The sequence below is a fragment of the Fringilla coelebs genome, assembly GCF_963513975.1.
Source record: "Fringilla coelebs genome assembly, chromosome: 16".
Lineage (NCBI taxonomy): Eukaryota > Metazoa > Chordata > Aves > Passeriformes > Fringillidae > Fringilla > Fringilla coelebs.
Window position 1 is genome coordinate 2,930,345 of NC_140042.1, and position 22,876 is coordinate 2,953,220.

General features: G+C 55.3%; 1 protein-coding gene across 1 annotated transcript; it reads left to right on the forward strand.

Annotated features, from left to right (window-relative positions):
• The first annotated feature begins 14,968 nt into the window (after positions 1 to 14,968).
• Positions 14,969 to 20,723, forward strand: LOC311159930 (ATP-sensitive inward rectifier potassium channel 12). The gene has a single exon (XM_084216327.1). It carries the CDS (start codon positions 15,012 to 15,014, stop codon positions 16,299 to 16,301), a length of 1,290 nt encoding a protein of 429 aa, XP_084072453.1. The 5' UTR covers positions 14,969 to 15,011; the 3' UTR covers positions 16,302 to 20,723.
• The last annotated feature ends 2,153 nt before the right edge of the window (positions 20,724 to 22,876 follow it).

Below are 22,876 nucleotides of genomic sequence, written 5' to 3' on the forward strand. Positions count from 1 at the left end.
ACAGATTGCAAATAATGATTGCCTTAAACACAGGCTATTTCCCAGCTTGCTGGGGATGGGATTGCTGGGTGTTCAGTGCCGGTGGCACCAGGAGCCAGGCCAGCTCTGTGTTAACATGGTCCAACAAGCATCTTAATTTTACTCTCTGTAATTTACCTCTCCTTTATTTAACTCTCCCCTTTCTCAACTTCATCTTTTCTAATGGAGCAGAGTGGATGAGGTCTTGCCACGAGCCATGTGTTGCATCCTGCACACTGGGCTCTGGGTTGGTCTCCATGTGTTTCTCATGGAAAGGTGATGTCTGGGCTGGATTCTGCTCTGTTGAGCTGCAATGGATCCCATTTTCTCTTGTGCCTGATTCCATGGGATCACATGGGGCACAAGGAGCTGTTCACACTGAGTGCCTGTAGCTGAACACATCTCTCTGGATTTATTGGTTTCTGTTTGCTGCTTTTTCTCCCATTTCCTTTCCATGGGATTATTTATAGCCAGGCCAACTCTGCTCCCACCCTCCTCTCCCTCTGACATCCCCAGGTGTTGCCTTGAGGAGGCAGGTGGCTTGTTCCCAGTGAAAGATGCTGTCAAGGCTTAGCCCAAGGGCACAGGTATAAAACTTCCTGCAGGAACAATTTGCTGCAGGAATTGTGCTGAACCAGCCAAACTGGGTGGTTTCAGGGGATCAACCAGGACTGCGCTGAGATGATCTCACCAGCCTGATCCCGTTGCTTGTGTAACTCAAACATGTTTTGTAAGGAAAATCTAACCTGATGATCCTTCCCCCTATGGACTAAGCCAGGATCTGACTTTGGTGTTTCTGGCAATAGCAAAATATAAATTTTTCCCCACAGCTTCTTCTCTTTGTGACTCCCATAAGAGCCCTGAGGATTCTGCTGATGCCCTGAGACAGCAGCAGGTCTGGGCACATGGTTAAAGATGCAGATGAGACACTTGGGGACAAGGATTAGTGGTGGCCATGGCAGTGCTGGGTTAACTGGATGATTTTAGAGGCCTTTACAACCCTAATGATTCTGTGTGGTGCAGAAAGGCAGGGAGGCCTCCAGGAACCAAAGGGTGGATCCACATTTGCCTTGGGTCCGTCAGAACCCAGCAACCTTTCCCCAAATGGAAAATGTGCTTTTGGGGTAAAAAAACCCCAACAAAACACATTAAAAAAAAAAAAATCAGTAGCTGTGATGCCATCTGTGTCTGCAGTGTGGCACAGCAGGGACAAGCTGTGCCCAGGCTGCTGAGCACCTATGCCAGGGAGCTGAAAGAGGTGGCACGAGCCTTCCTCCTCATTTTCTCCCCCTGGGAGAGGAATGTCCTGTTTCTCTTGGGAACAACATATCTCCTTGGCATCTCTCTCTTTAGAAGCTTTGATTTCTTTTCCAGCTCTCTAACCTCAACAGCATGTCTTGGATATTTTTTTCTCCCACTGGTCCCCCTCCTGTTGATCCTAGGGGAAGGCTGGTTGGAAACCTCTCCAGCAGCCCAGGCAAGAGGCAATGGAGGGCTGGGGGCAGCAAGTTGCCAGTTCATTTGTTTTCCTCGATGGGGTTTCAAAAAAAAGTGATGGGCTGATGAGTTTGGAGTCTCAGGGGGGCAATTTCCCTGGCAGCATCCAAGTTGTGTCACCTCTCTGCTTGGCTCTGTGACGACAGTGTTGATTTGAATTCTTCCAACTTAAGACTGATTTAAATGATGGTGAAGTTGGGGGGTGGCGTGTGGGAGTAGAGCACTGAGCGCTATTCTTTTTCGGTTGTCATATGCCTCCATAAAGACTTCTTCTGCCTTGGGGATTTGCATAGAACCCTGGTCCAGATTGTGCTGCAAAACCCACCGGTGGTCCTCAAAGCTATGGCAACGCTTCTGTGCTGGCTCCTGAGGCAGATGAAGCTGGGAAGTTTAGGTGTGTTTGCAAGTCTTATGCCATCATTGTTCCTTTTTGCGCTTGGGGGATGCAGATGGGGCTTGGAGTGCAGCTGGGAGAACCCACTCCGCTCCTGACCGACAGCTTTCCCCCTCCTCTGCAGCCCCATGCCCTGGGGAATGCCTGGCTGCATCTCTATTCTATTCTATTCTATTCTATTCTATTCTATTCTATTCTATTCTATTCTATTCTATTCTATTCTATTCTATTCTATTCCATTCCATTCCATTCCATTCCATTCCATTCCATTCCATTCCATTCCATTCCATTCCATTCTCCTCAGCGTGTTCTGCTTCCCTGAGCTCTCCCAGCCTTGCACTCCAAACCACTCTAATTTGATGGCAAGATGGTGAGGTCAGGATAAAAAACCCCAACATTCTCAATGTTTTTGTGAAAAATAGGTGTTTGGGTAATGACCTCATGGGGAGGGAGGCTGCAGAGTGAGCCAGTCTCCTACCAGTGAAACCGCAGGAGGCGAACGAGTGGGATTGTGCAAATGTCCCAGCCACAGGGAAAGCTTAATTCGGTGCTTGTAATAGCTGAGGACACGCACATCTGTAGGGAAGCAGGCTCCCTTCCTCGCGCTGCTCCCAGAAGGGCTTGTTTGTTTAATTTTATCTCGCCGAGAAAATTATAAAAGGAAAAAAAAAAAAAAAACAACACAAAAACCCATACAACCACCACTCTGTGGTTTTACTCAGCTGCAGCACAAAACCACCCCAGCGGAGCCTGGAGAGCGCCGGGAGCGAAGCCCTCGCCTGAGCCCAGGTATTTCCGTGGGGAAGAGGGGCAGCGAGGGGCCGTGCGACGGCGGCAGCCCCCGCGCCCTGCCAGGACCCCGCTGCCTGCTGGCACAGGGCCAGGCAGGATGGAGCCGGCTGTAGGAATCGTCAGAGCTGGAGAAATCCGGACATCGCACTCGCTAACCTGCCCTCCCACCTCCCCCCGGTGCCGATAAACCCCACTGCCCAGGGCAGCGGCACCCTGGCAGGAGGGAGATGCTCGCCCTTTGAGAGGTTGGAGGAGGATGGGGGTCTCTGGGGCCCCCAGCGCAGCAGCGTGGCTTGCCGAGGTGTCATGAATGCACCTTCTGGTCGAGCAGAGTGGGCAAGGTCGGATTTTGGGGCAGAAAGTTGAGATCTGTGTGGTGGTTGGCGCTCTGCAAGCTGCCGTGTAACCCCCGCCCCAGAGATGGCTGGTGCGGCTGGATAACGCGGGAGCGCCTGTGCTCTGGATTCAGCTCATTTTCCTCGCTGTCATTAGTTTAAATTTCCGAGGGAGCCTGGGCTCGGCATCAGACGCTGACATCCTTTAATTTGACAAATGTAAAAACGGGACGGTTTCCAAGTGGAGTGATTAGGAGCGTCCCGCTCCGTCCCGCAGCCGCGGTGTCGGGGCTGGCCGGGCCGCCGCCCCGCGCTGTCACCGCCACCCCGCTCCCCCCGCCGGCGGGGCTGCGGCTGAGACCTCCCACACTCGTCACACGGGTGTGACATCCCATCATCACCATCCCTGCCCGCTGCTCAGCGCTGCCATCCCATCGTCACCATCCCTGCCCGTTGCTCTGCGCCGCCGGGAGCTGCCGATGGGCCCGGCTGGCGAGGAGCAACAGGGGGGCTGGATGCAGGAGCGCAGCTCGCCGAGGGGAGGGACGAGGCCGTGCCCCCCGTGCCACCCGCACAGCACCCCCCGAGATCCCGTCACCCCTTCTCCCTGGCAAGGCCCTTCTCCGCCTGCGGGTTTGCGTAGGAGGGCGCGTGTCCCCCTTAAGCTGCTTAATGAGGGTTAAGAAGCTAACGGGCTTATTTCCAGCAATGGTTTCCACAGCTCTGCAGGTATCCCTGGAAGTGGAGTGGCCCTGCTCCCACCCGGGAGCATCCTGCTGGTGCTCCCACCAGCCAGCCTGTGCTGCCATGAGCTTGTCAGTGCTCAGCCAGCTGCCTGAGTCAAATCAGTGGCTGTTTTCAGGGTGTTTCAACACCCTGTGACAAAGACCCAGGCTGTGGTTTGCGTAGGGAAGGGGAGTAGGGGGGTGGCATCCCTATGGATACATCCCCCACCGCCCTGGTCCCTCTTGCTCTGCCTCCAGAGCATCTCTGCAGCATCCCTGGGCGGTCGCCTGGAGATGGCCGCCGCGGGTTGCCACAGCGACGGAGCCTTCGCTCAGCATCCCTCCAACTCCGCAGCCTTGGCCAAAGTTGGGCGAGAGGAAAACACCCCAGGGAAGGGACTCTGTCCACCCTGGGGTAGCAAGGGCAGAGTTGGGGACACTGAGGGACAGCTGGTGGATTTGGAGGCAGCTGTGAGGTGATGGAGAAGGGTTTGGAAGTTGCCTATGAGGTGTAATGGGGTAAAGAGTGATGGAAATGGGGCTGCTGGAGGGCAGGGGGTGCCTGCAGTCTCTGGGGTGGGGGTCAGCACTTTGGGGGGCAGGTGCTGATGCAGCACTTCCACACGAGTCCTCCCAGCAGCAGCCATTGATTGTCACCATGGCAATGCCAGCTTGTCATCTGTCGTGACATCCAGCACACGCTGGGGCAGGCTGCAGGGGTGTGCACACCATGGGGGGGCTCAGCCACCCAGAACCCAGACAAAAACCTGGGGTTCCCCCTACACAGGATGGGGAGACCGGCCACAAAACCATCAGGGTCCCTCAGGGATGGGGTTCCACAGGGTGACCCGGTGGCACAGGCTGGTGCCTGGCCCTGGGGACTCTCTGCAGTGAGGGAGAGGAGGACGAGACCCTTTGGGGTGACCGTGCAGTGGCGGCCCCCACCAGCCCCAGCACGGAGGGCTCCCCCCAAACCAAGCCTATAATTAAAGGCGATGTCCGTGCAGGGCGAGGAGAGGTTACGTAACTTCAGCGCTTGGAAAATTCTTTCTGCTCCCTTATCGGCTTTATAAATATCTCAACCTGGGGCCAGGCCAGCCAGGGGGAAAGGTGATGACAAGGGCTGCTGCCAGTCCCCACGCTCAGGCCTCTCCAGCCACCGTGCCTCAGTTTCCCCACCTCTATGGACAAAAGCATCCCTGCTTCTCCCGCTGCTGTGCTGAGGGGAAGGCTCCTTGCTGCCTATGGGAGCAGGAAGTCTTTTTCCCCTCCAAAGGAGAATAAGGGGGATTTTTCTTCCTCTCCTGAAATAGCCTTGAGGGTGGTTTTGGGTTGCAGACCTCCTTAAGTGGCAAGACCTCCTTAAGTGGCAAGACCAAAGGTCTTGCCTGGTTACTTACTGCCTTGCCCTAATCTGGTATCACATCCCCCAGGTTTGAATTTGTTGCACCCTTCTTGCTGCTCTTTGATGTCCTAAAAGTCCCTGGGTGGGGGTCATGCAGTGCCTTATCCACCGTGTTTTCCCAGCAGGATGCTGGGGGTGGGTGCCTGCCCTGACCCCCTGCCCCAGCACAGCCGAGCCAGGGGACAGTGGGCTGCTGGTGCACGGCTGCTGACCACTGCAAGAGCTCCAGGCTTTGAGGGGGGGCTGGAGCAGGACCCCTGCTCACGTGCACTCTCATTTCTGCCACTTGCAGAGTTCTGTGCCCGCGGGGATGTCGGAGGGCGGCCGGGGCCGTGTCGATAGGAGCGCGCACGGCACACACAGCCAAGGGCAGCGTTGTGTAACTCTCCGTGAGGCTCTTCACCAGGGGCATGTCACCCTGTCCCAATGCCACCAGACTTGTCATCCTCCCCAGTGCCAGCAGACTTGGCCCCTGCCCCAGCCACGGGGTCCTTTTGCTCCGTGCCCTCCCATTGCCATCACGGCCACCCAGCCATGCCAGGATGCTGTGTGACGTCCGCTTTTAGTGCTCAAGGGATGCTGGTGGGCAGGACCACGACCCCAGGGGTTCTGCAGGCTGTTGTGGGTGGCAGCAGCATGACACCACTGTTACCTCCCCAAACCTTCCTGTGACAGCGTTTTGGGTTTGCCTGCTGGTGCCCTTCTCCTTATCAGCCCATGTGTGCACACAGCAGTGCCCGGGCTCGCCAACGCCGGGCTTTGCACTCGCCTTGTTCATTGTAGGGTTGCACAAGGACACACGTGGGGGTTGTTATTTTAGGGCTGGCCAAAAAAAAAAATAGGGATCCCTTCATTGCTGTTGTGATCTGCAGTGCGTGCCTGAGCGAGCCACCCACCAGTGACCTGCTCTGTGCAAAGGAGCAGAGGGGGAACACGGGCAGATGTGCGCCAAACCTTGATGGTTTAAATATGGCCTTTTGAATGCCTTCAATGCCCAGATCTTTGCCACAGGCTCTGTGTCTGCTGAACCCCTTAACAACATAACCCAGGGTAGGGGCCCAGAAATAATGAATCCTTTTAGGGATGTGTGTCTGGTTCCTTCATGGCCACCTCAATTTGAACAGGGCTCTCCGAGCAAGGTGGACGGCCTGGGAGGAGCAGTGGGAGCCCTGGGTGGTGGCAGTGGGAGCCCTAGGATGTGGCAGTGGAGCATCCCACAGCACGTCACCCCCAGGCTGTGGGCTACCAACATCAGCGGGTGCTGACGTCGGGCAGAGATTTGACTTCTTGCTGCCAGGGCCAGGCTGAGAGGGCACCCATGGCTGGTCCCCGTGGGCAGGGAATGAGGGAGGATTAATTGAGTCTCTGATCTCTGACGGCGAGAGGGGACGAGAGCAGTGACCCCCCCAGCGTTACGCAACGCCTGTGCTAAATCTTCGTGCAGCAGATAAAGACGGTCCCCAAAATACCCTGCCCTGCCTTTGCTGCCCTTCAGCTACTTGGGTTTGGGGTCATGCCTGAAGTTTAGGGTTGTCCAGCTCTCCAGTGACAGCAAAGAAGCGTTGAAAAGGCAGAAACATTGGGACAGAAACCTGTTACCCCCTGGGAAGATGATTTCCTCCCAACAGGCTTTGCTTGAGGAATGAGAGCTTTAAAGGGAGCCCTTACAGGATTTCGAAGACACTGAAACTCATGAACTGCTGTGGGCAGAGCCATGAGCAGGAGGGAAACTAATAGCTGCAAACACAGTGCAAGGGCCTTTTTTGTCTCGAAGATGCTGGACAGCATCACGAGTGTGCCAGGGGAGCTGGACATCCCCAGCAGAAAAGGAGGGTGATTTTTCATCCTCTCCTGAGAAGATGGGGTTGTGTCACGGCCATCATTAAACAGCAAGAACAAAGTGGTCTCGCCTTGGAACACCGACTGCCCGACACCGCTGTCTGATCCACCAGTTTGGAATGTGTCTCATCCTTCTGGCTGGTCCTTCACTTCCCAAAAATCTCTGAAATCTTCTCCAAGCTGCTTCTCTTCCAACACACCTGGGACCGCTAAGGCATCGTGGGGTCCCCACCACTGTCGCACGGCGATTCCCCTCCCTGCCCCTTGGAAATGCCACTGAAGGTGCACATCCCCCTCGCTGGCGGTGGCTCCCCGGGGCCGCGGCCGAGGTGCCATCTCCTGTACATGTAGGGAAGAAGCGAGGCTGTAATCTGAGCTCGGGAGCAATTAGGCAGGACATCGGCAAAGTCCCCGCCGCCCGCCCGCTCCCTCGGCCGCCGGCACCGGGCTCGGCATCTGCGGCTCTCGCTGCGACCGCGGGGTAAGTAGAGCCAGGAGGGCGGCTGTCCCCGAGCCTGGCATGTCCTTCCTCCCCGCTTCCTTCCTCCTGGGGTCAACAGTCACGTTTAGGGCTCTGCTGACACCTTAACCCAGGCAGTGCCAAAGAGCGCTGGAAACACAGCACTTCAGAAATGACAACTTCACCCGGGCACTGTCATGGAGCCGGGAAAACTGCCTGGGATGGTGGGACACGAGCAGAGTTTCTCACCGAGAGTTGAGCAGTCAATGTTTTGATGGAGCAGGAAGGATAGTGGGTTTAAGGTCCTAAAAAGCGTGGAGGGTGCTGATGAGCAGTTGGTGGCTCAGCCTTGCTTACAGCCCATCTCTCCTGGCTGGAAGGGATGTGTGTGTCCTGAGCTGGTTCTCATGGTCATCCCGCTCCTTTCTGTGCAGATTCCCAGCTGGAATGTCACTGCAGGGAGATGCCATGGCTCTTCCCACTCCCTGGCTCTGGCTGGCACCTCCATGGCTCCCAACCTGCCTGTGTTTGTGCCTTCAGGATAAACATTTCCTGGGTGCAGGCTCTGCCCACACTCGTGGTTTCCCTGGAGCAGGAGACACAGCTCCTGGAGTGGGGGGGTTGAGTTAGGTGAGAACAAGTGAAACCTGCCTTGGGAGTAATGGGATTTGGGAAAGAGGCCTCCACTGGAATCGGGCAAGCGGGAGGTACAGGGCTAGTCGTGCTGGATGAGGATGAATGGATCCAGATCCGTCATCTCCTGCCTCTGACCCAGAGGTGTGAGAGGGCTCTCGAAATAATCTGTGCCTGTGATATCCCAGGGATGCTTCCAACCACTGCTGTCACTTTCAGGATAGGAAGCCCTCAGCACTGCGGCCCTCAGCTCGTTTCCATCTGGTTGGTGACAAAATCCACTTGCAGACATTGGCCCTTCCTGCCTCGCTTTTCCCTTTCTTCCCACGGTGTTTTTTAGCAGCTGGATGCTCCCCCCTTGGTCAGGGCCAGGGCTGGGGCAGGGGTGTTGCCTCTCCCCTGAGCCTCTTGGCATGTGCTGGATGGGAACCTGCCATTCCCAACGGGAATCCGTGTCCCTGCAGAGGCCCCAGCTACGGCAGGCAGGAGCGTGGCCGACCGATTCCAGCCCTGCCATCATCTGCCTCAGCCCCATTCCTGGGAGGTGTGGGGCTGGAGCTGGAGCCCAGCACGTGTCTGGATTTGGGAGCGTGCAGGAGGGATCAGGGCCACGTGATGGAGACACGCCAAGGTCGCTGACCCATCCAAGAACATCCTCTGGCCCACACGATCCAGGGATGGTTTTTTTGGGGAGGGAGGTGCCCACCTGGGCAGGACTTGCTTGGGGACTTGTACAATCCTCCTTGGGCACGGCTGGGCTGGGTGATTTCAGTTCTAAGCCCTGAAAATCTCCCAGCCATGAGTCCCACCCACGGGGGCTCCTCTTCACCCTCCAAAGGCCCCGCTGACCCAGCCCCAGCCATCTCCATCACCAGAGTCCCAACCCCACCAGCTCCTGAGGCTCCTGGGACGCTGTCACCATGGCAGGACATGGGTACAGGGGACAGGGCATTGCTCTTGCAGAACTTTAATTTGCAGGGCCCAGGGGCTGTTGGGAGCAGCTCTATGACGTCCTGTGGGTCAGATTCTGCTGGGTGCAGGGTCTGGAGCATCAGCAGGCTGGGAAACCTCCCCTCCCCCTCGCTAAATCCCTTCCCAGGCGCAGGACAGTAGGTTACGGGACTCGACCAGAGGTTGGATTTAAGGAGATTACAATTTCTCCCCCAGGATAATCTAGAAATTCAATTAAAACTCTCTGTCTCCTGCCCGGGCTGCAGCAGGGCCCCGGGGCACCCTGTGCCCTGCAGCCATGGCTGGGGAGAGCTGGGGTCCCCCCGGGCACACACCAGGTAAGGGCTGGGATCCCCGGGATCTGACTGAGCCCCCCCTGCCTGGGGAGTAGCTGGGGCTCTGCCCCTTCCCAGGCTGATTGCCTGGGATATTTAAACCCACCCTCTGAGCCAGGGCAGCTGGGGGGGGGGCTGGGGGGGTCTGCAGGGGGCTGTGGGGAGGGGTAGGGGGGTACCCCAGAGCTTTGGGTGGGTGTCATGTGGACAGCAGTCTGGCTGGGTTTTGGGGCATCCTTTGGCAGCCCCTGGTGCAGGTGGTCCCTGCCAAGGCCTGCCACCCCCTTGCCCTCATCCTTCCCCCCAGCCACATCCCCCTGTCCGGGTGTGAGGGGATGGAAAACCAGCCTGAGCTTTCCAGGAGAACGAGATGAGATTTCAAGACCTGGGGTGGGGGCGGCAGGGCTGGCTGGGGCTTGGGGTGACTGTGGGTGCTGGGGCATTCCCAAATCCCTCTGGCACTGTCGGGGAGGCAGCAGGGGTGGCTGTAGAGCCCTGGGGCCCTGTCAGTGCAGGGATGGGTGCTGGAGCAGGGATGGGTGCTGAGCTGGCACAGACACAGCTGCATCAGGGTGCTCAGCCCTCACATCACACCAAGGAGTTTGGGGCCAAATGAATGCTCAGTGCAGCCTCTGAAAGGCTCTTTCCCAGGGTCTCTCTGATCCAGGGCACATCTAGCAGGAGTTTTAGGGTGCTTAAGCACAAGCCCATCACCCCACAGAGGCCACCTGGCCCCAGTGGTGACGAAGGCTGCACGTGGCCCTTTTTTCTGCTCCCGTGCCCTTGGCATCCACACGTGGCTCAGGGGGACAGGGACGAGCCAGCATCTCTCCAGGCACCCCAGTCCTGCCACCAAGGGCCTTCCTTGTCCCACGTGCCTCAGTTTCCCTTCTGTATGTGCCACCAAGGCTTGCAGACAACGATTTCTCAACTTGTTGGAAATAGGGAGTTTGTGGGTGTTCTGGGGAGGGGTGTGTGCCCGTGGCTGTTTTCCTCTTGTGTCCTTGCCAAAATGGAGCAGTTTTTTCTCATTAGGGATGCACTGTGGTGGGAACCTCTTTGCTGTCCTCCCTGGCAGCGGAGGGGAAACAGGGAGCCATTTATTCTCATTTATTCTTTATATGTCCTGACCCGGCCTGCCTTGTGCTGACCCTTAATTTTTTGGCAGTGCTCAAAGACAGGGCATTGGAGGAGGGAGTTATTCAGGCGTTGCTGCTGCCTCGGCAGGGCTGGGGGAGCCTCCAGCCCCTGGGCCGCCTGCCCTCGGTTTGTGGGTGCCCGCTGAGGGCTGGCTTTGTCGGGACGGGGTGAGCAGGGGATATCTGAGCTCTCCCGGCCGTGCCGCACACACAGCTCCCTCCTCGCCGCTGACATTGCTGTCCTGCTGCTGGGCCATGAAGGGCATCGCCGCGGGAGATAGCGGCGTTATCTCCCGGCGCGGGGCAGCCTTATCTCCGCTCGGGGCAGGCAGCAGCGCCCGGTGTGACCCGCTCCCGCCGTCCCCTCCCTGCCGGTCACCTCTCCTGCTCCTCGAACGGGGGACCTGCAAACTCACCAGCCCCAAACTCGGCTCCTCCGAGCCCCACCTGAGCACAGCCCGGCTGTGTGCGCGCTCCCATGGGAAAATCCGCGCTGGGAGGGTGCGAGAGGTGGGTGCCAGCCGAAACGCGTCCTCTCTAGAGGAAAGGTGTGATGATAAATCGCTTTGACACATCCAGCCGGCTCTAACTAATGACTTCCCCGGCACCCAGCGCATTTTCCCAGCGTGCTGGCTGTGCCGAATATTGTTGTAACGTTTAACATCCCCTTTTAAGAAAAAAAGTAAAATAAATAAAATTAACCGCGCGGTTGGCAGAGCGCTGGAGACACTGGGATTCTCGGCGGGGATCCGCTGCAGTTTCGTGGCAGGAGTTGTTGCCTCTCTTGTCAGCTCATTAGCTGGGGCAGTCCTGCCTTCCGAGCCGCGGGGAGCCGGGGCCGCTCCTTCCCGAAACTCGCGTTATGAGCCGGTTTTGTTTCCTGCCCGTTAACGCTGTGAGCTCTGCCCGGGACGCGTGGCACCGACAGCGGGGGATGGTCCCGCTCCTGCCCCGCACCCAGCGGGGTTTGCCCGGGATTCACGGGCAGGGATCGTCTGGGAAGTTTTGATTTTGTTCCTGTGCGGGAAAATTGTGATAGGCAGGTTTGTGGAGCTCCTGGGAAGCAGGCGGGAAGGGGGATGTAGCTGCAGGATCACCTCTGGCAGCCCCTGGGGCAGTTCTGGCTGTGGGGAGGTGCTGGAGGATGCACTCCGGAGCCAAGGAGATGCAGAGTGACCACGGGGATGTTGTCCCCGGCTGATCCCCTGTCAGAGCCGTCCAGCCACGGCTTTCCGTGTGTTTGCATCAGCCCTCTCCCAGCCTGAGCCTCCCGCAGCGGCAGCGTGGGGCTCCAGCCTTCAAATTTAAACCAAACCAGAAATTCAGCTTTCAGCGAAGTCGAGAAAGTGTATTTCCAAACAAAACTGTGCTAAATAAAGGACGAGCCGCAGGCGGCCGCCCGCTCCGGCACATCCACTTTGCTGCCTTTATTTAGCTGCTTTATTTGTCTCCCCAGGCTGCCGCTGCCGGCCTGGGACGGGGGGGTTCTGTCCCCCCAGGAGCTCCGGGAAGGGCTCGGTCCGGGAATGTGGGGTCCCAGATGGGAAAGGGCCGTGCCACAAGAACGTCCCTGTACCCAAACCAGAGTCGGCTCCTGGGGTCTGTCCTGGCATCACCCCGTGGCAGAGGGGTCCCTGAAACTCTGTGTGACATGGAAAGGGAAGAGAAGGAAAAAGGGAAAAGAAGGAAAAGGAAGGAAAAGGAAGGAAAAGGAAGGAAAAGGAAGGAAGGAAGGAAGGAAGGAAGGAAGGAAGGAAGGAAGGAAGGAAGGAAGGAAGGAAGGAAGGAAGGAAGGAAGGAAGGAAGGAAGGAAGGAAGGAAGGAAGGAAGGAAGGAAGGAAGGAAGGAAGGAAGGAAGGAAGGAAGGAAGGAAGGAAGGAAGGAAGGAAGGAAGGAAGGAAGGAAGGAAGGAAGGAAGGAAGGAAGGAAGGAAGGAAGGAAGGAAGGAAGGAAGGAAGGAAGGAAGGAAGGAAGGAAGGAAGGAAGGAAGGAAGGAAGGAAGGAAGGAAGGAAGGAAGGAAGGAAGGAAGGAAGGAAGGAAGGAAGGAAGGAAGGAAGGAAGGAAGGAAGGAAGGAAGGAAGGAAGGAAGGAAGGAAGGAAGGAAGGAAGGAAGGAAGGAAGGAAGGAAGGAAGGAAGGAAGGAAGGAAGGAAGGAGTGAAGAGAAGGAAGGAGGGATGGGGAAAGGGGTGCAGGCAGGGGGGAGCAGGGATGGGGACGAGGAGCCTGAGGGTCCCTGGAAACTCCTCTGCAGGTGAGGGCAGCTCTGCTGCCTCTGCAGTCACTCGGGCACAGCTCCCCTTCCAGAACAGTTAATCCAGACCCCAGCTAATCCTCTCACAGGTCACTGGGGGCTCATTGCATTTTGCTCACTTCTCAAATGCATCTAGAATTAATTTAAAAAACCCAACTCTAAATTCCTCTTGTGGCAAAAGCATTCAGTGTATTGCCCTGGGGCGAGCCCGAGAGGTGATAGAGGAGCAGCCTTTTCTGGCCCAAAATGCTCAGATCTCATTTTTAAAAAAAGAGGAGAAACGTTAATGGATGCAGCCAGGGTGGACAGGAGGAAGACTTGGGGTGGGAGACCAGGTTGGTGCTGGGCAGCTGGCGTGACAGATCAGCTCTTCAAGGCTGCTTTGGTCCTGTTTCAATTCCAGGGATTGTAAATATTTACTATTAATATTAACTGTTTGTGCCTATTTTACTCTCCCCTGTGGCTCCAAGGAGGGAGAGGCTCTCATTCAGTGTGTGAGCAATCCCTTGGTCTGCTGAGATGCCAGCAAACCACTGTGGCTCTCCAAAAATCAACTTTGGGGATAAAAATGGTTGTGCTTGTATTGCAGCAGGACAAAATGTGTTGTTTGGTATGAGGTGGTGGCACACATGGGTCTGTGCCCAGCAGCTGGCAGGTTTGGGCAGGCTTTGGTGCAGTGGTGCAGTGCTTCTGGAGGGTTTCTTGATTCTCAGGCTGGGTTTGGGGAGCGTTTCAGTGAAAGGCAGCGCAGGGTATCACTGCGAGCCGGGCTGATGCAGCCCCAGGCAGGCTGTGCCTGGCAATGCTCCCTGGCTCTGGCTGGCCCTGGACACTGTGTAATGGAAAGGGTGTGTTTGTCCCAGCTCTGTGTCCCCGGGCTCTGGAGCTGATTGCAGGAATCGAGCGCATCGATCGGGCCGGCGGGTCGGGCACAGCCTGTCCAGCTCCAGGCACAGCTGGGCTCTCACGGGGGGCTCTGCACCCCCCCACCACCACCCCCCTGGTGCCCTGTGCAGGTCTCACCACCAGCAAGGTGGTTCCATCCTCAGTGGCACGTCCCATGGCGCTAAATAATAGGGTGACCTGTGCCCGGGGGTGGTGTGTGGAGAGTTCCCGTGGTGCCATCTCTTTGAGGTGCTTGGGATGAGGAAGCCACATGGCTTCTTCACAGTCCTGTCCATTCCCTGATGCAGCCCCACGAGGGCTGGGGGGGGGTCCAGCAGCCTGGCAGAGTGGGTTCCCCCACCACGTGCTCACCTCCACCAGGGAGCCCACCAGGCTTGGGCCACCTCTCCCATGTCCATGTCACTTCTCTCCCAAGCAAAGCTGAGTGTAGGTCTTTGACCCTGCAGCTGAGCCTTCTAGAAGGGACCAAAACAGCTCCCCATTCCCCAGTGGCAGCTGTTCCTTCATGAGACTTGGCCAGCTAAAGCCATCTGTGACCGTGGATGGCTCCACGTCCCAATGGATACGTTGGGAAAGTTGCTCCTCAGGACATCTGCCCTGACCAAGTACCTTCCCGGGGCCTTCTCCAGCCAGATGCACGTTGGCTGTGTCCTCTCCCATCCCCGGGCAGGGGGGCAGAGGTTAAATCCACATCTCCCTGTGCTTTCCCTCGAGCCCAGAAGAGCTGGTGCTCTGAGGTCGGCGCTGGGCTGGGCACGGATCCATCTGGCACGGGCAATGTGAACTGATGGAGCCGCTTCCAGGAGTACCTTTATTGGTATCTGTGTCCCACGGAGAGCAGCTCGGCCTCTCTGCTTTCCTCTCTGGTGGCAGAGCTCGTGGGAAAAGTGAAGTGGAGAAACTCTCCAGGTTTTTCATCTTCTGGAGTTGTGAGCGTCCCACAAACGCAGTAAGATTTGTTCACTCACTTTGTATCACGAAAGAAGAACCTCTAACACCTTCTCCTTTCCTTGGTGTGTTTGTTGAGAGCAGCCCAGCCAAGGAAAGGAGAATTAGAGCACTGTAGAAGGCTGTCACTCAACATGCAGCCCATCAGAACCATTGGCCAAGCAGCCCCTCGGGTCCCTGTGCCATGAGTGGTAACGGCCCTGTCTTTGTTTTCTCATTGCAGAGCCTCTCACAGGATCCACGTGGTGACGTGGCAGCCAAGACGTGGAAGTTTGGGACTTCTCTTCCACCGCAGCAGAATTTGGGGGGTGGGCAGGGGTGGGTCAGGGGGACGCTGGGAGTCGCAAGACCCTTCGCCTTCACTGTGGGCTTGGCTCAGGGATGACAACGGGCAGAGTCAACCCTTACAGCATCGTGTCCTCCGAGGAAGACGGGCTGAGGTTGACCACCATGCCAGGTATCAACGGCTTTGGCAATGGGAAAATCCACACCAGGAGGAAATGCAGGAACAGGTTTGTAAAGAAGAACGGTCAGTGCAACGTGGAGTTCACCAACATGGATGACAAACCACAGAGGTACATTGCGGACATGTTCACCACGTGCGTTGACATCCGCTGGAGGTATATGCTCTTGCTCTTTTCCCTGGCATTTCTGGTGTCCTGGTTACTGTTTGGGCTGATTTTCTGGCTAATTGCACTCATTCATGGAGACCTAGAAAACCCGGGTGGAGATGATACTTTCAAGCCTTGCGTTCTGCAGGTCAATGGCTTTGTGGCTGCTTTTCTGTTCTCCATCGAGACCCAAACGACGATTGGGTACGGCTTCCGCTGCGTGACCGAGGAGTGTCCGCTCGCCGTCTTCATGGTGGTGGTTCAGTCCATCGTGGGCTGCATAATCGACTCTTTCATGATTGGTGCAATAATGGCAAAAATGGCCAGGCCCAAAAAACGGGCCCAGACATTACTTTTCAGCCATAACGCAGTAGTGGCGATGAGAGATGGAAAACTCTGCCTGATGTGGAGAGTTGGGAACCTACGGAAAAGCCACATAGTAGAAGCCCACGTTCGAGCTCAGCTAATTAAGCCCAGGATCACAGAGGAAGGGGAGTACATCCCGCTCGACCAAATAGACATTGACGTGGGGTTTGACAAAGGCTTGGACCGTATTTTCTTGGTGTCTCCCATCACCATTCTCCACGAGATCAACGAAGACAGCCCCTTGTTCGGGATCAGCCGCCAGGACTTGGAGACGGATGACTTTGAGATCGTCGTCATCCTGGAGGGCATGGTAGAGGCCACAGCCATGACGACGCAAGCTCGGAGCTCCTACCTGGCCAGCGAGATACTGTGGGGCCACCGCTTCGAGCCCGTCTTGTTCGAGGAGAAAAACCAGTACAAAGTAGACTATTCCCACTTCCACAAAACCTACGAGGTCCCGTCCACGCCCCGTTGCAGCGCCAAGGACTTGGTGGAGAACAAATTCCTGCTGCCCAGCACCAACTCCTTCTGCTACGAGAACGAGCTGGCCTTCATGAGCCGCGATGAGGAAGAGGAAGACGATGACAGCCGGGGTCTGGAGGACCTCAGCCCGGACAACAGGCACGAGTTCGACAGGCTTCAAGCCACAATAGCGTTGGATCAGCGGTCGTACAGGAGGGAGTCAGAAATTTGACTCTTGGTCCTTCCGTTGACTTTTCCAAGGGTATTTTTTTTCCTCCTCTAATCTCTTCCCCTACAACCCGCTCAAATTATGCAGAACAATGCAAGTGCCATAGGAATGCTTGAGAAATTAGTATCGTTCATAGTTTTCAGTTTCATCGCAATAACCACTGAGCGGTCTGCAGAGGGGACGGTGGCAGGCCACGGCGCGTCCCCCGCGCCCACGGCAGGGCCCACGGCTCTGGGGGATGGATGGATGGATGGATGGATGGATGGATGGATGGATGGATGGATGGATGAGGAGGGGAGGGTCCGTGGAGCGTGGGCAGGTGCTCGCCCCGCGCGGCCCCGTGGGGCTTTGCTCTCCCCGTGGGGAAAACGCCAGCGTTTCCCTGGAGCCGAGCACTGCGAGATCCAAAAAGAGGAAATATCAGGAAACAAGTGTTACTCTCTCTCTTTCTCTCTTTCTTTTCTTTTCTTTTCTTTTCCTTTTATTGTTTAACTGAGCAGCAACAACAAAACAATTGCTCCTTTGGCAGGTGGTCTGGTTCAGTTGCACAAGAACAACACTTGAAATAACATGCAACATTAATGTACTTCTTTTTAATTTGGGAAAAAATGGGGGAGGGAGGTGAGAGGGTTTTTAATATTTTCACCGCACCGTTTGGGAGACTGTTTACCAAAATAATAATAATAATAATTATTATTATTATTATAACAATAATAATAATATTAAATCTGAAAGAAGTCAGTCAGTATTTTTTAAAAATGAACAAGGGAACGAAGAAGCCACCAGGGTCCTTTGAGGGGGGTGACTTGTTGGGTAAATGCAAGAGCTAAAAGTTAAGATTGCATCCAGTTTTGGGGTGTTTTTTTACCACTGGCATGGCTTCATATGCAGATGTAAGTGACTGTAGGTCCGTGGCAGTGAAAGAAAGTAGTGGAATTATTGACAAGGGAGATAATAAGGATAAGCAGGGCTGTGAGAGAAAAAAGCATTGTAAACACGGTAACTAGCCAATTTCTGGAAATGTTGGGTTTTGGGGTAGAAATGGGGTCTGGAACATCAGCTGCTGAAGTGCTGGGTCTCCCCCAACACATCTCTGATGAGGAATTCATAAGGTTCACCATAACAGGGACATGACAGTGAAAAGCACAAAAATGAGAGTGGAGAGCTCTCAAAATTGAGTATTTCCCCACTTTTCTGACCAATTTGGTATTTTTCTTCCTTGAAGAATATTTTCAAACATGGAAATCAATGGGAAAGTCATCTTGTTGGGCTGCACTTCTAGTCCTGGAGCTGTGTCCGTGCCAGGCTGGGCTTTATGAATTCCCAACCCACCAGAGAGTCCTGCTTCAGAGGCAGATGTTCTCCCCAAAACTACAGATGCCAGTTGAGAAAATCACCCCATCTCGCGCTTCAGCCCATCCCTGTGTCCCAGCCTCAAGGTGGATTGTGCCTTAGAGATGCAAACTCATCCCGTGTCCCAGCCCTTCTCCAGCCCCATCCTGCATCCCCCCTCTTGCTCTGCAGCACCCACATCCCATCCTCCACCGCCTTTCAGGCTGGCCTTGGTCACAACCTGCTTTAGCTTTGGCTCTGGCACAAGGCAGAGCACCCCCTGCATGGGAAGCCTCTGCTCCTGCCCTGCTCCCATAGAGGGAAGGAGTCAGGCAGGTGCAGGTTTCTGGGTCCCTTCATCTGGCTGTGCTGCTCCTTGGTGCTCTGGGAGCCAAACTTTGGCTCCCTGCTCCCTGTGGCCATGGGAAAGGCTTTGTACCCACGGGCATCCCTCACCTGACCCTTGGGGAGAGGGCTCAGCAGCGGGGTGCTCCACAGCATTTTGGCTCTGGTGCTTTTCCCCCCACAGCCCACGCCAAGGAAGCCGTGTCTTGGGGTCAGGACTTGCTGTGGCGTGTCCAAACACGGGTGGCAGAAGCAGGATTTGTCCTGTGTCCCCATCCCCATCTTTTCCTTGCCAGGGGCTCTGGGGAACAGCTGCCCCGAGTGTCCCACTGCCGCTGAGCACCGTGCTGGGGACCAGGACATCATCCCTGCAGAGCTTCCTCCCCCCTGTGTCTGTCACCATCACCCCACGCTGCCCACCGAGGGGCTGCTCTGTTCTTGGCTTCCTCCAAAAACCACTGGGAGAAAACCTTCTCCAGGGGCAGCACTGGGAGGTAGCTCTTTCAGCACTGAGTGCCCCAAATGTGTTGTCCCCAAAGGTGGGGACACGTAGGGACGTGCCATTGAGCTCCAGCCGTGACATTCATGTTTCTGAGGCAGTGAAGGTGGATGCCATCCCATCTCCAATCCCTTTGCTCCTGGGGGGATGCTTTTACCCCCTGCTTTTTGCACCACAGCATCTGGGGGGTGGGAAGGATGGAGGGGGGGGCAGAGAGATTTTGTGTGAGCACTACTTATTTATTTTTTTAAAACAAATGCTTTTAAGTGGTTTTAGGTTCTTTTGAATAAATAATAATTATTAAAAAAAAATAAAAGGTGCACATCTTGCTGCTGTAGAGTTCTCAGAGGGTTAACTTCTTTATAAATATATATATATATATATATCACAGTAAATATTTGTATAAAAACAAAAGAGAAATAGAGATGTCTTTAAGTAAATTATTGCTTTTAAAGAAACTCCTATGATTGTACAGTGTTACCTGGGAGAATAGAATAATATATACAGATGTATTTTTAAACTGCTGTGTAGGAGGATGTGAACTGGGACAGGGAGCGCCTGTGGCTGGCACAGTGAGGGGATTTTGGACCTTCCCTGGCCCCTGTTCACACACCCCCTGCCCCCAGCCCTGCTAGTGAGGGTCTGGCTCTGGTGAGATGTCCTGTATCTACTGCATAGTCCTTGTCCTGACCATGGACCACGCCGGTACATAGTGTATAAATATTATTTTTGCCCACCTGTGAGAGCTCAGAGCTACTGGTCTTTTTTCCTCCCACCAGGGAGCATCGGGAAGGCTGCCCAGCCGTAGCTTAAATCCCATCAATTGTCAAAGAAAGGGGTAAAAAAGGAAAAAAAAAGACAACAAAACAAGGCGGGGAAAGCCCAAGTTCGGCGCTTGGGTTCCCTTAGGGGGCTGGGAAGGCCCAGGGATGCTCTGGGGGTGTGGGTTTTTGGGGCTGTGGGTTTTTGTGGAGTGGAATCCCTGCGGGAAGGGGCTTGCAGAGGAGCAAGGTGAAATGTGCCCCCCACAAAAAACAGCCGCCGGCCATTTCCTCCAGGCAGCCAGCTCCATCCCCGGAGCTCACTCCTTGATCCCTGGGGGATGGCAGGAGTCCGAGGAAGGAGGGAGCAGCTAATCCCCCCGGCAGCATCCCGCAGGGACTGCCCGGGCCGGAGCAGCCTCCGGCAGCAGCAGCAGCTCCCCAGGCCGAGGGTCGGGGCTGCTGCTCCGGCTTGGCCTCACCCTGAACAACTCCCCAGGGAGGGCAGAAAGCAGCAGCATCCCCACACCCCAAATCCACCTCTGGGAAGGGCATCCTGTGCCCTGGGGGCTCCTCACTCGGCCGGGTAGGGGGCGGGGGCCATCGGGACGAGCCTTAGCTTCTCATCACCGAATTTAGTGCACTTTGTCTTTTAGGGCTGGGACAATCACTTAGCGCTCAACCTCTCGCGATTCGGTGCCTGCTTGACCTTCAAACCTTTTGTAGGAGATGATTTCAGAGCCACCTTTTCTATCTTTAATAAGGCAGAACAGATACGTTTATTTTTAAACCCTCCCGCTCTTCCCTTTCCTCTCGTGCTGACAACCAAAAGAGTCCCCTGTGTGTGTGTGTGTGTGTCCCTGTCATTTATTGCACACAGGAACGAGCGTGGGGCAGCTGTGGCTGTGTCCAGCACCGCGGCCACATCCTGCTCTCCCACCCCCCAGTTCAGGAATCCTGCCACGGGGGGTTGGCACAGGGCAGGATCCAGATGCATCAGGAGCGGGGACAGGACGTGGGACAGCGCCCAACGCGATTCCACCCATCCCCTCGCCCACCAGCTGTGCACATCTGTCCTGCTGCCCGCCCCCAGGGCGCCTTGTCCCCTCCATCTCCCCCCAAACACACCCCAGTGCTCCCCCAGGTGGGTTTGGGGACACCAGTTCACAGGGCAGGTGGGCAGCTGGGAGCACTGGTTTCCCAGGGCTGGAATGCTGAGTCTGTTCGCTGGGGCAGTGGTGGCAGAGAAGCTGAGGGATGCAATGAAGTATCTGTACCTTTTCCACCTCCGGTGTTTCTCTGTCTCATTGCACATATATTTGAGATATATGTGACAATGTATATATATTTGTAAAATGTATTTCAGATGACAAAACTGGCCAATTTTATGTTATTTTAAATATATTATATATATTATATATAAGAGTCTCCGAAAGATATAAATAGACTAGAGAAAATAATATAAATATGTAATAAATGTATTTTGATCTATTTAAAATATCTCGCGTCATGCTGTATATTTTAAAGATCATAGTGAAGAGTCTGCCTGTAGCCAACTTCCAACGTGTTTCCAAGTCTGTCAGTTGTCACACACACAGGATATGTGGAGCAAACTTTGAGCGAGACTGGGGCCAGCACGACAAAGAGAGATTATTTTTAAGAGCCTTTTAGCAAATATCCATCCTGCTGCCTTTAGGCAGGAGCAGAAAACACACATCTGAATTTTTCTTGGGAGGATAATTTTCCTCCCTGCTGCAGGAATGCTCAGAACTGGGGGAAACTCTGCAGAGGCCCCCCAGACAGCCCCTCCCTGGGTACCACTGGCTCCAGTGGCTGCCCGCAGGAACAGAGTGCAGCCATGCAGGGAGCCCGGAGATGGGAAAATGCGCCGGGCAGAACGAGCCCAGTCATCCAAAACCGACCCAACAAATCTTCCCAGAGCGACCTTGGTCCCCTTGGGCCCTGGAGGATCTGCTTCCTACAGGCACTGCCTCCTGTGGGGACCTCAGGGGACATCATCCAAGTGACAGCTGGAATGGCCTTAATGGTCACGGCTGGGGGAAAGCGGAGATGCTGTTTACAGGGAGCTTAATGGCCTGCTGGACACAGAGACCCTGGATTTGCCATCCTGGATTTTCCTCCTGGCTTTCACACCTGGCTGCCACAGGGAACGGGGCTCGTGTGCTGAGATAACCTAGGGAAATTATCCATCATCATTCCTCAGGCTGGGCAGGGGCTGAATCCAGGTCAGGTGATTGCTGGCTGATCATTGCCACCCACCAGTGATGGTCTGTTGGGTCCCATCAGCTCCATCCCTTTCGCCTTAAGGAAGTTTTTTACTCATTTAAAAAAAAAAAACAAACCCACCAGCCACTCACTCTAATCATCACAGAGGGGGCTGGGGCTAAGCAAGATTTAAGAGCAAAGCCTGTTTAATTTAGCAAAGGGGGAGACTGAGAGGTGACTTGATTACAGCATTTGTCACGGGGAGGATACGCTGGTACAAAGAGGTAACTTAATCTAGCAGGGAGAGGCATAATAACCACCTCTTCCTGGAAGCTGGAGCCAGACAAATCTATCTTGGAAATAAGGAGCGATCTTTTAATAATGATTAGCTATTAGAACAAGCCACCAATCTCTGTCTCTTAATGCCTTTAAATCTGGACCAGATGCTTTTCTGGAAGCTTTTCTCTTGCTGGGGAGAGGAGCGGGGGTTCTCAGTAATGGCCTGTTAGAGGCAGGGAGGAAAGGAGATGGGGAAAACTCTACTCCAAACCACGGGCTGGATCTCGGGAAGGAAAATGCCAGGGAGGAGGTGGGGGATGCTCTGACAGAGCCCTGCCAGCATCTCTCCCGGGGACACGCACGGGCCCGTGCGGCAGCTTCCCACGGCTCCCTCCCGTGCCTCCGCTGCTGCCGGGGTTTGCTGTGCCATGAGGCAGTGACTCCTCTCACAGCAGTGACTCCTCTCACAGCACAGACTCCTCTCACAGCAGAGACTCCTCTCCCAGCCGTTTGCACTACAAACCCCAGCGCTTCATTTGTGGAAGCATTTAATGATTCAGGAGCCGGCAGCTCCCTGGGGACGGTTCCCACTGCCTCCAGAATTCCTCCCTCAGTGGCTGCTGCTTGTACAGAAATCCCCAGGGAGTCGAGCTGATGCTGGCACCACGGGAAATGTGCTGCCAGGGTGTTTGGTCCTTGCTTTATTTCCAACCATCCTCATCTTTGGGAGCTGAGCTGAAGGGTGGGAGCAGCAGGGATGGGAAGGTGGCTCTGAGGGGAATGACCTTGCTCACACCTCACAGGCCTGGCTGGGAAGTTTTCAGCAGGGATGGGCACCAGTGTAATGAGTCTGGGGCTGTTTCTTAGCTGGCAACTTCCACTTCTAATATTCAAGATGTCTTTAAGGGCTAAAACCCTCTCTGAACTCAGCATTGCACCAGCCCTCGCTGACTGCCCTCCTGCCTCTCTCCCTTCGGATTCAGGGGATCAGAGCATCTCCCTGTGCCCTTGCAGAGGTTTTTGGCCTCCCAAAGAGCAGGATGTCTTTTACTCAGCTTGGATGGCTTTGGCTCAAACCCACTGAAATGTGGCTGAGCCAGTCTGTCCTCGAGAGGCAGAGAGGGGGCAGAGAGGCT

Coding starts and splice junctions, on each gene's coding strand:
- LOC311159930 (XM_084216327.1), top strand. CDS start 15,012: ATGACAACGGGCAGAGTCAACCCTTACAGCATCGTGTCCTCCGAGGAA.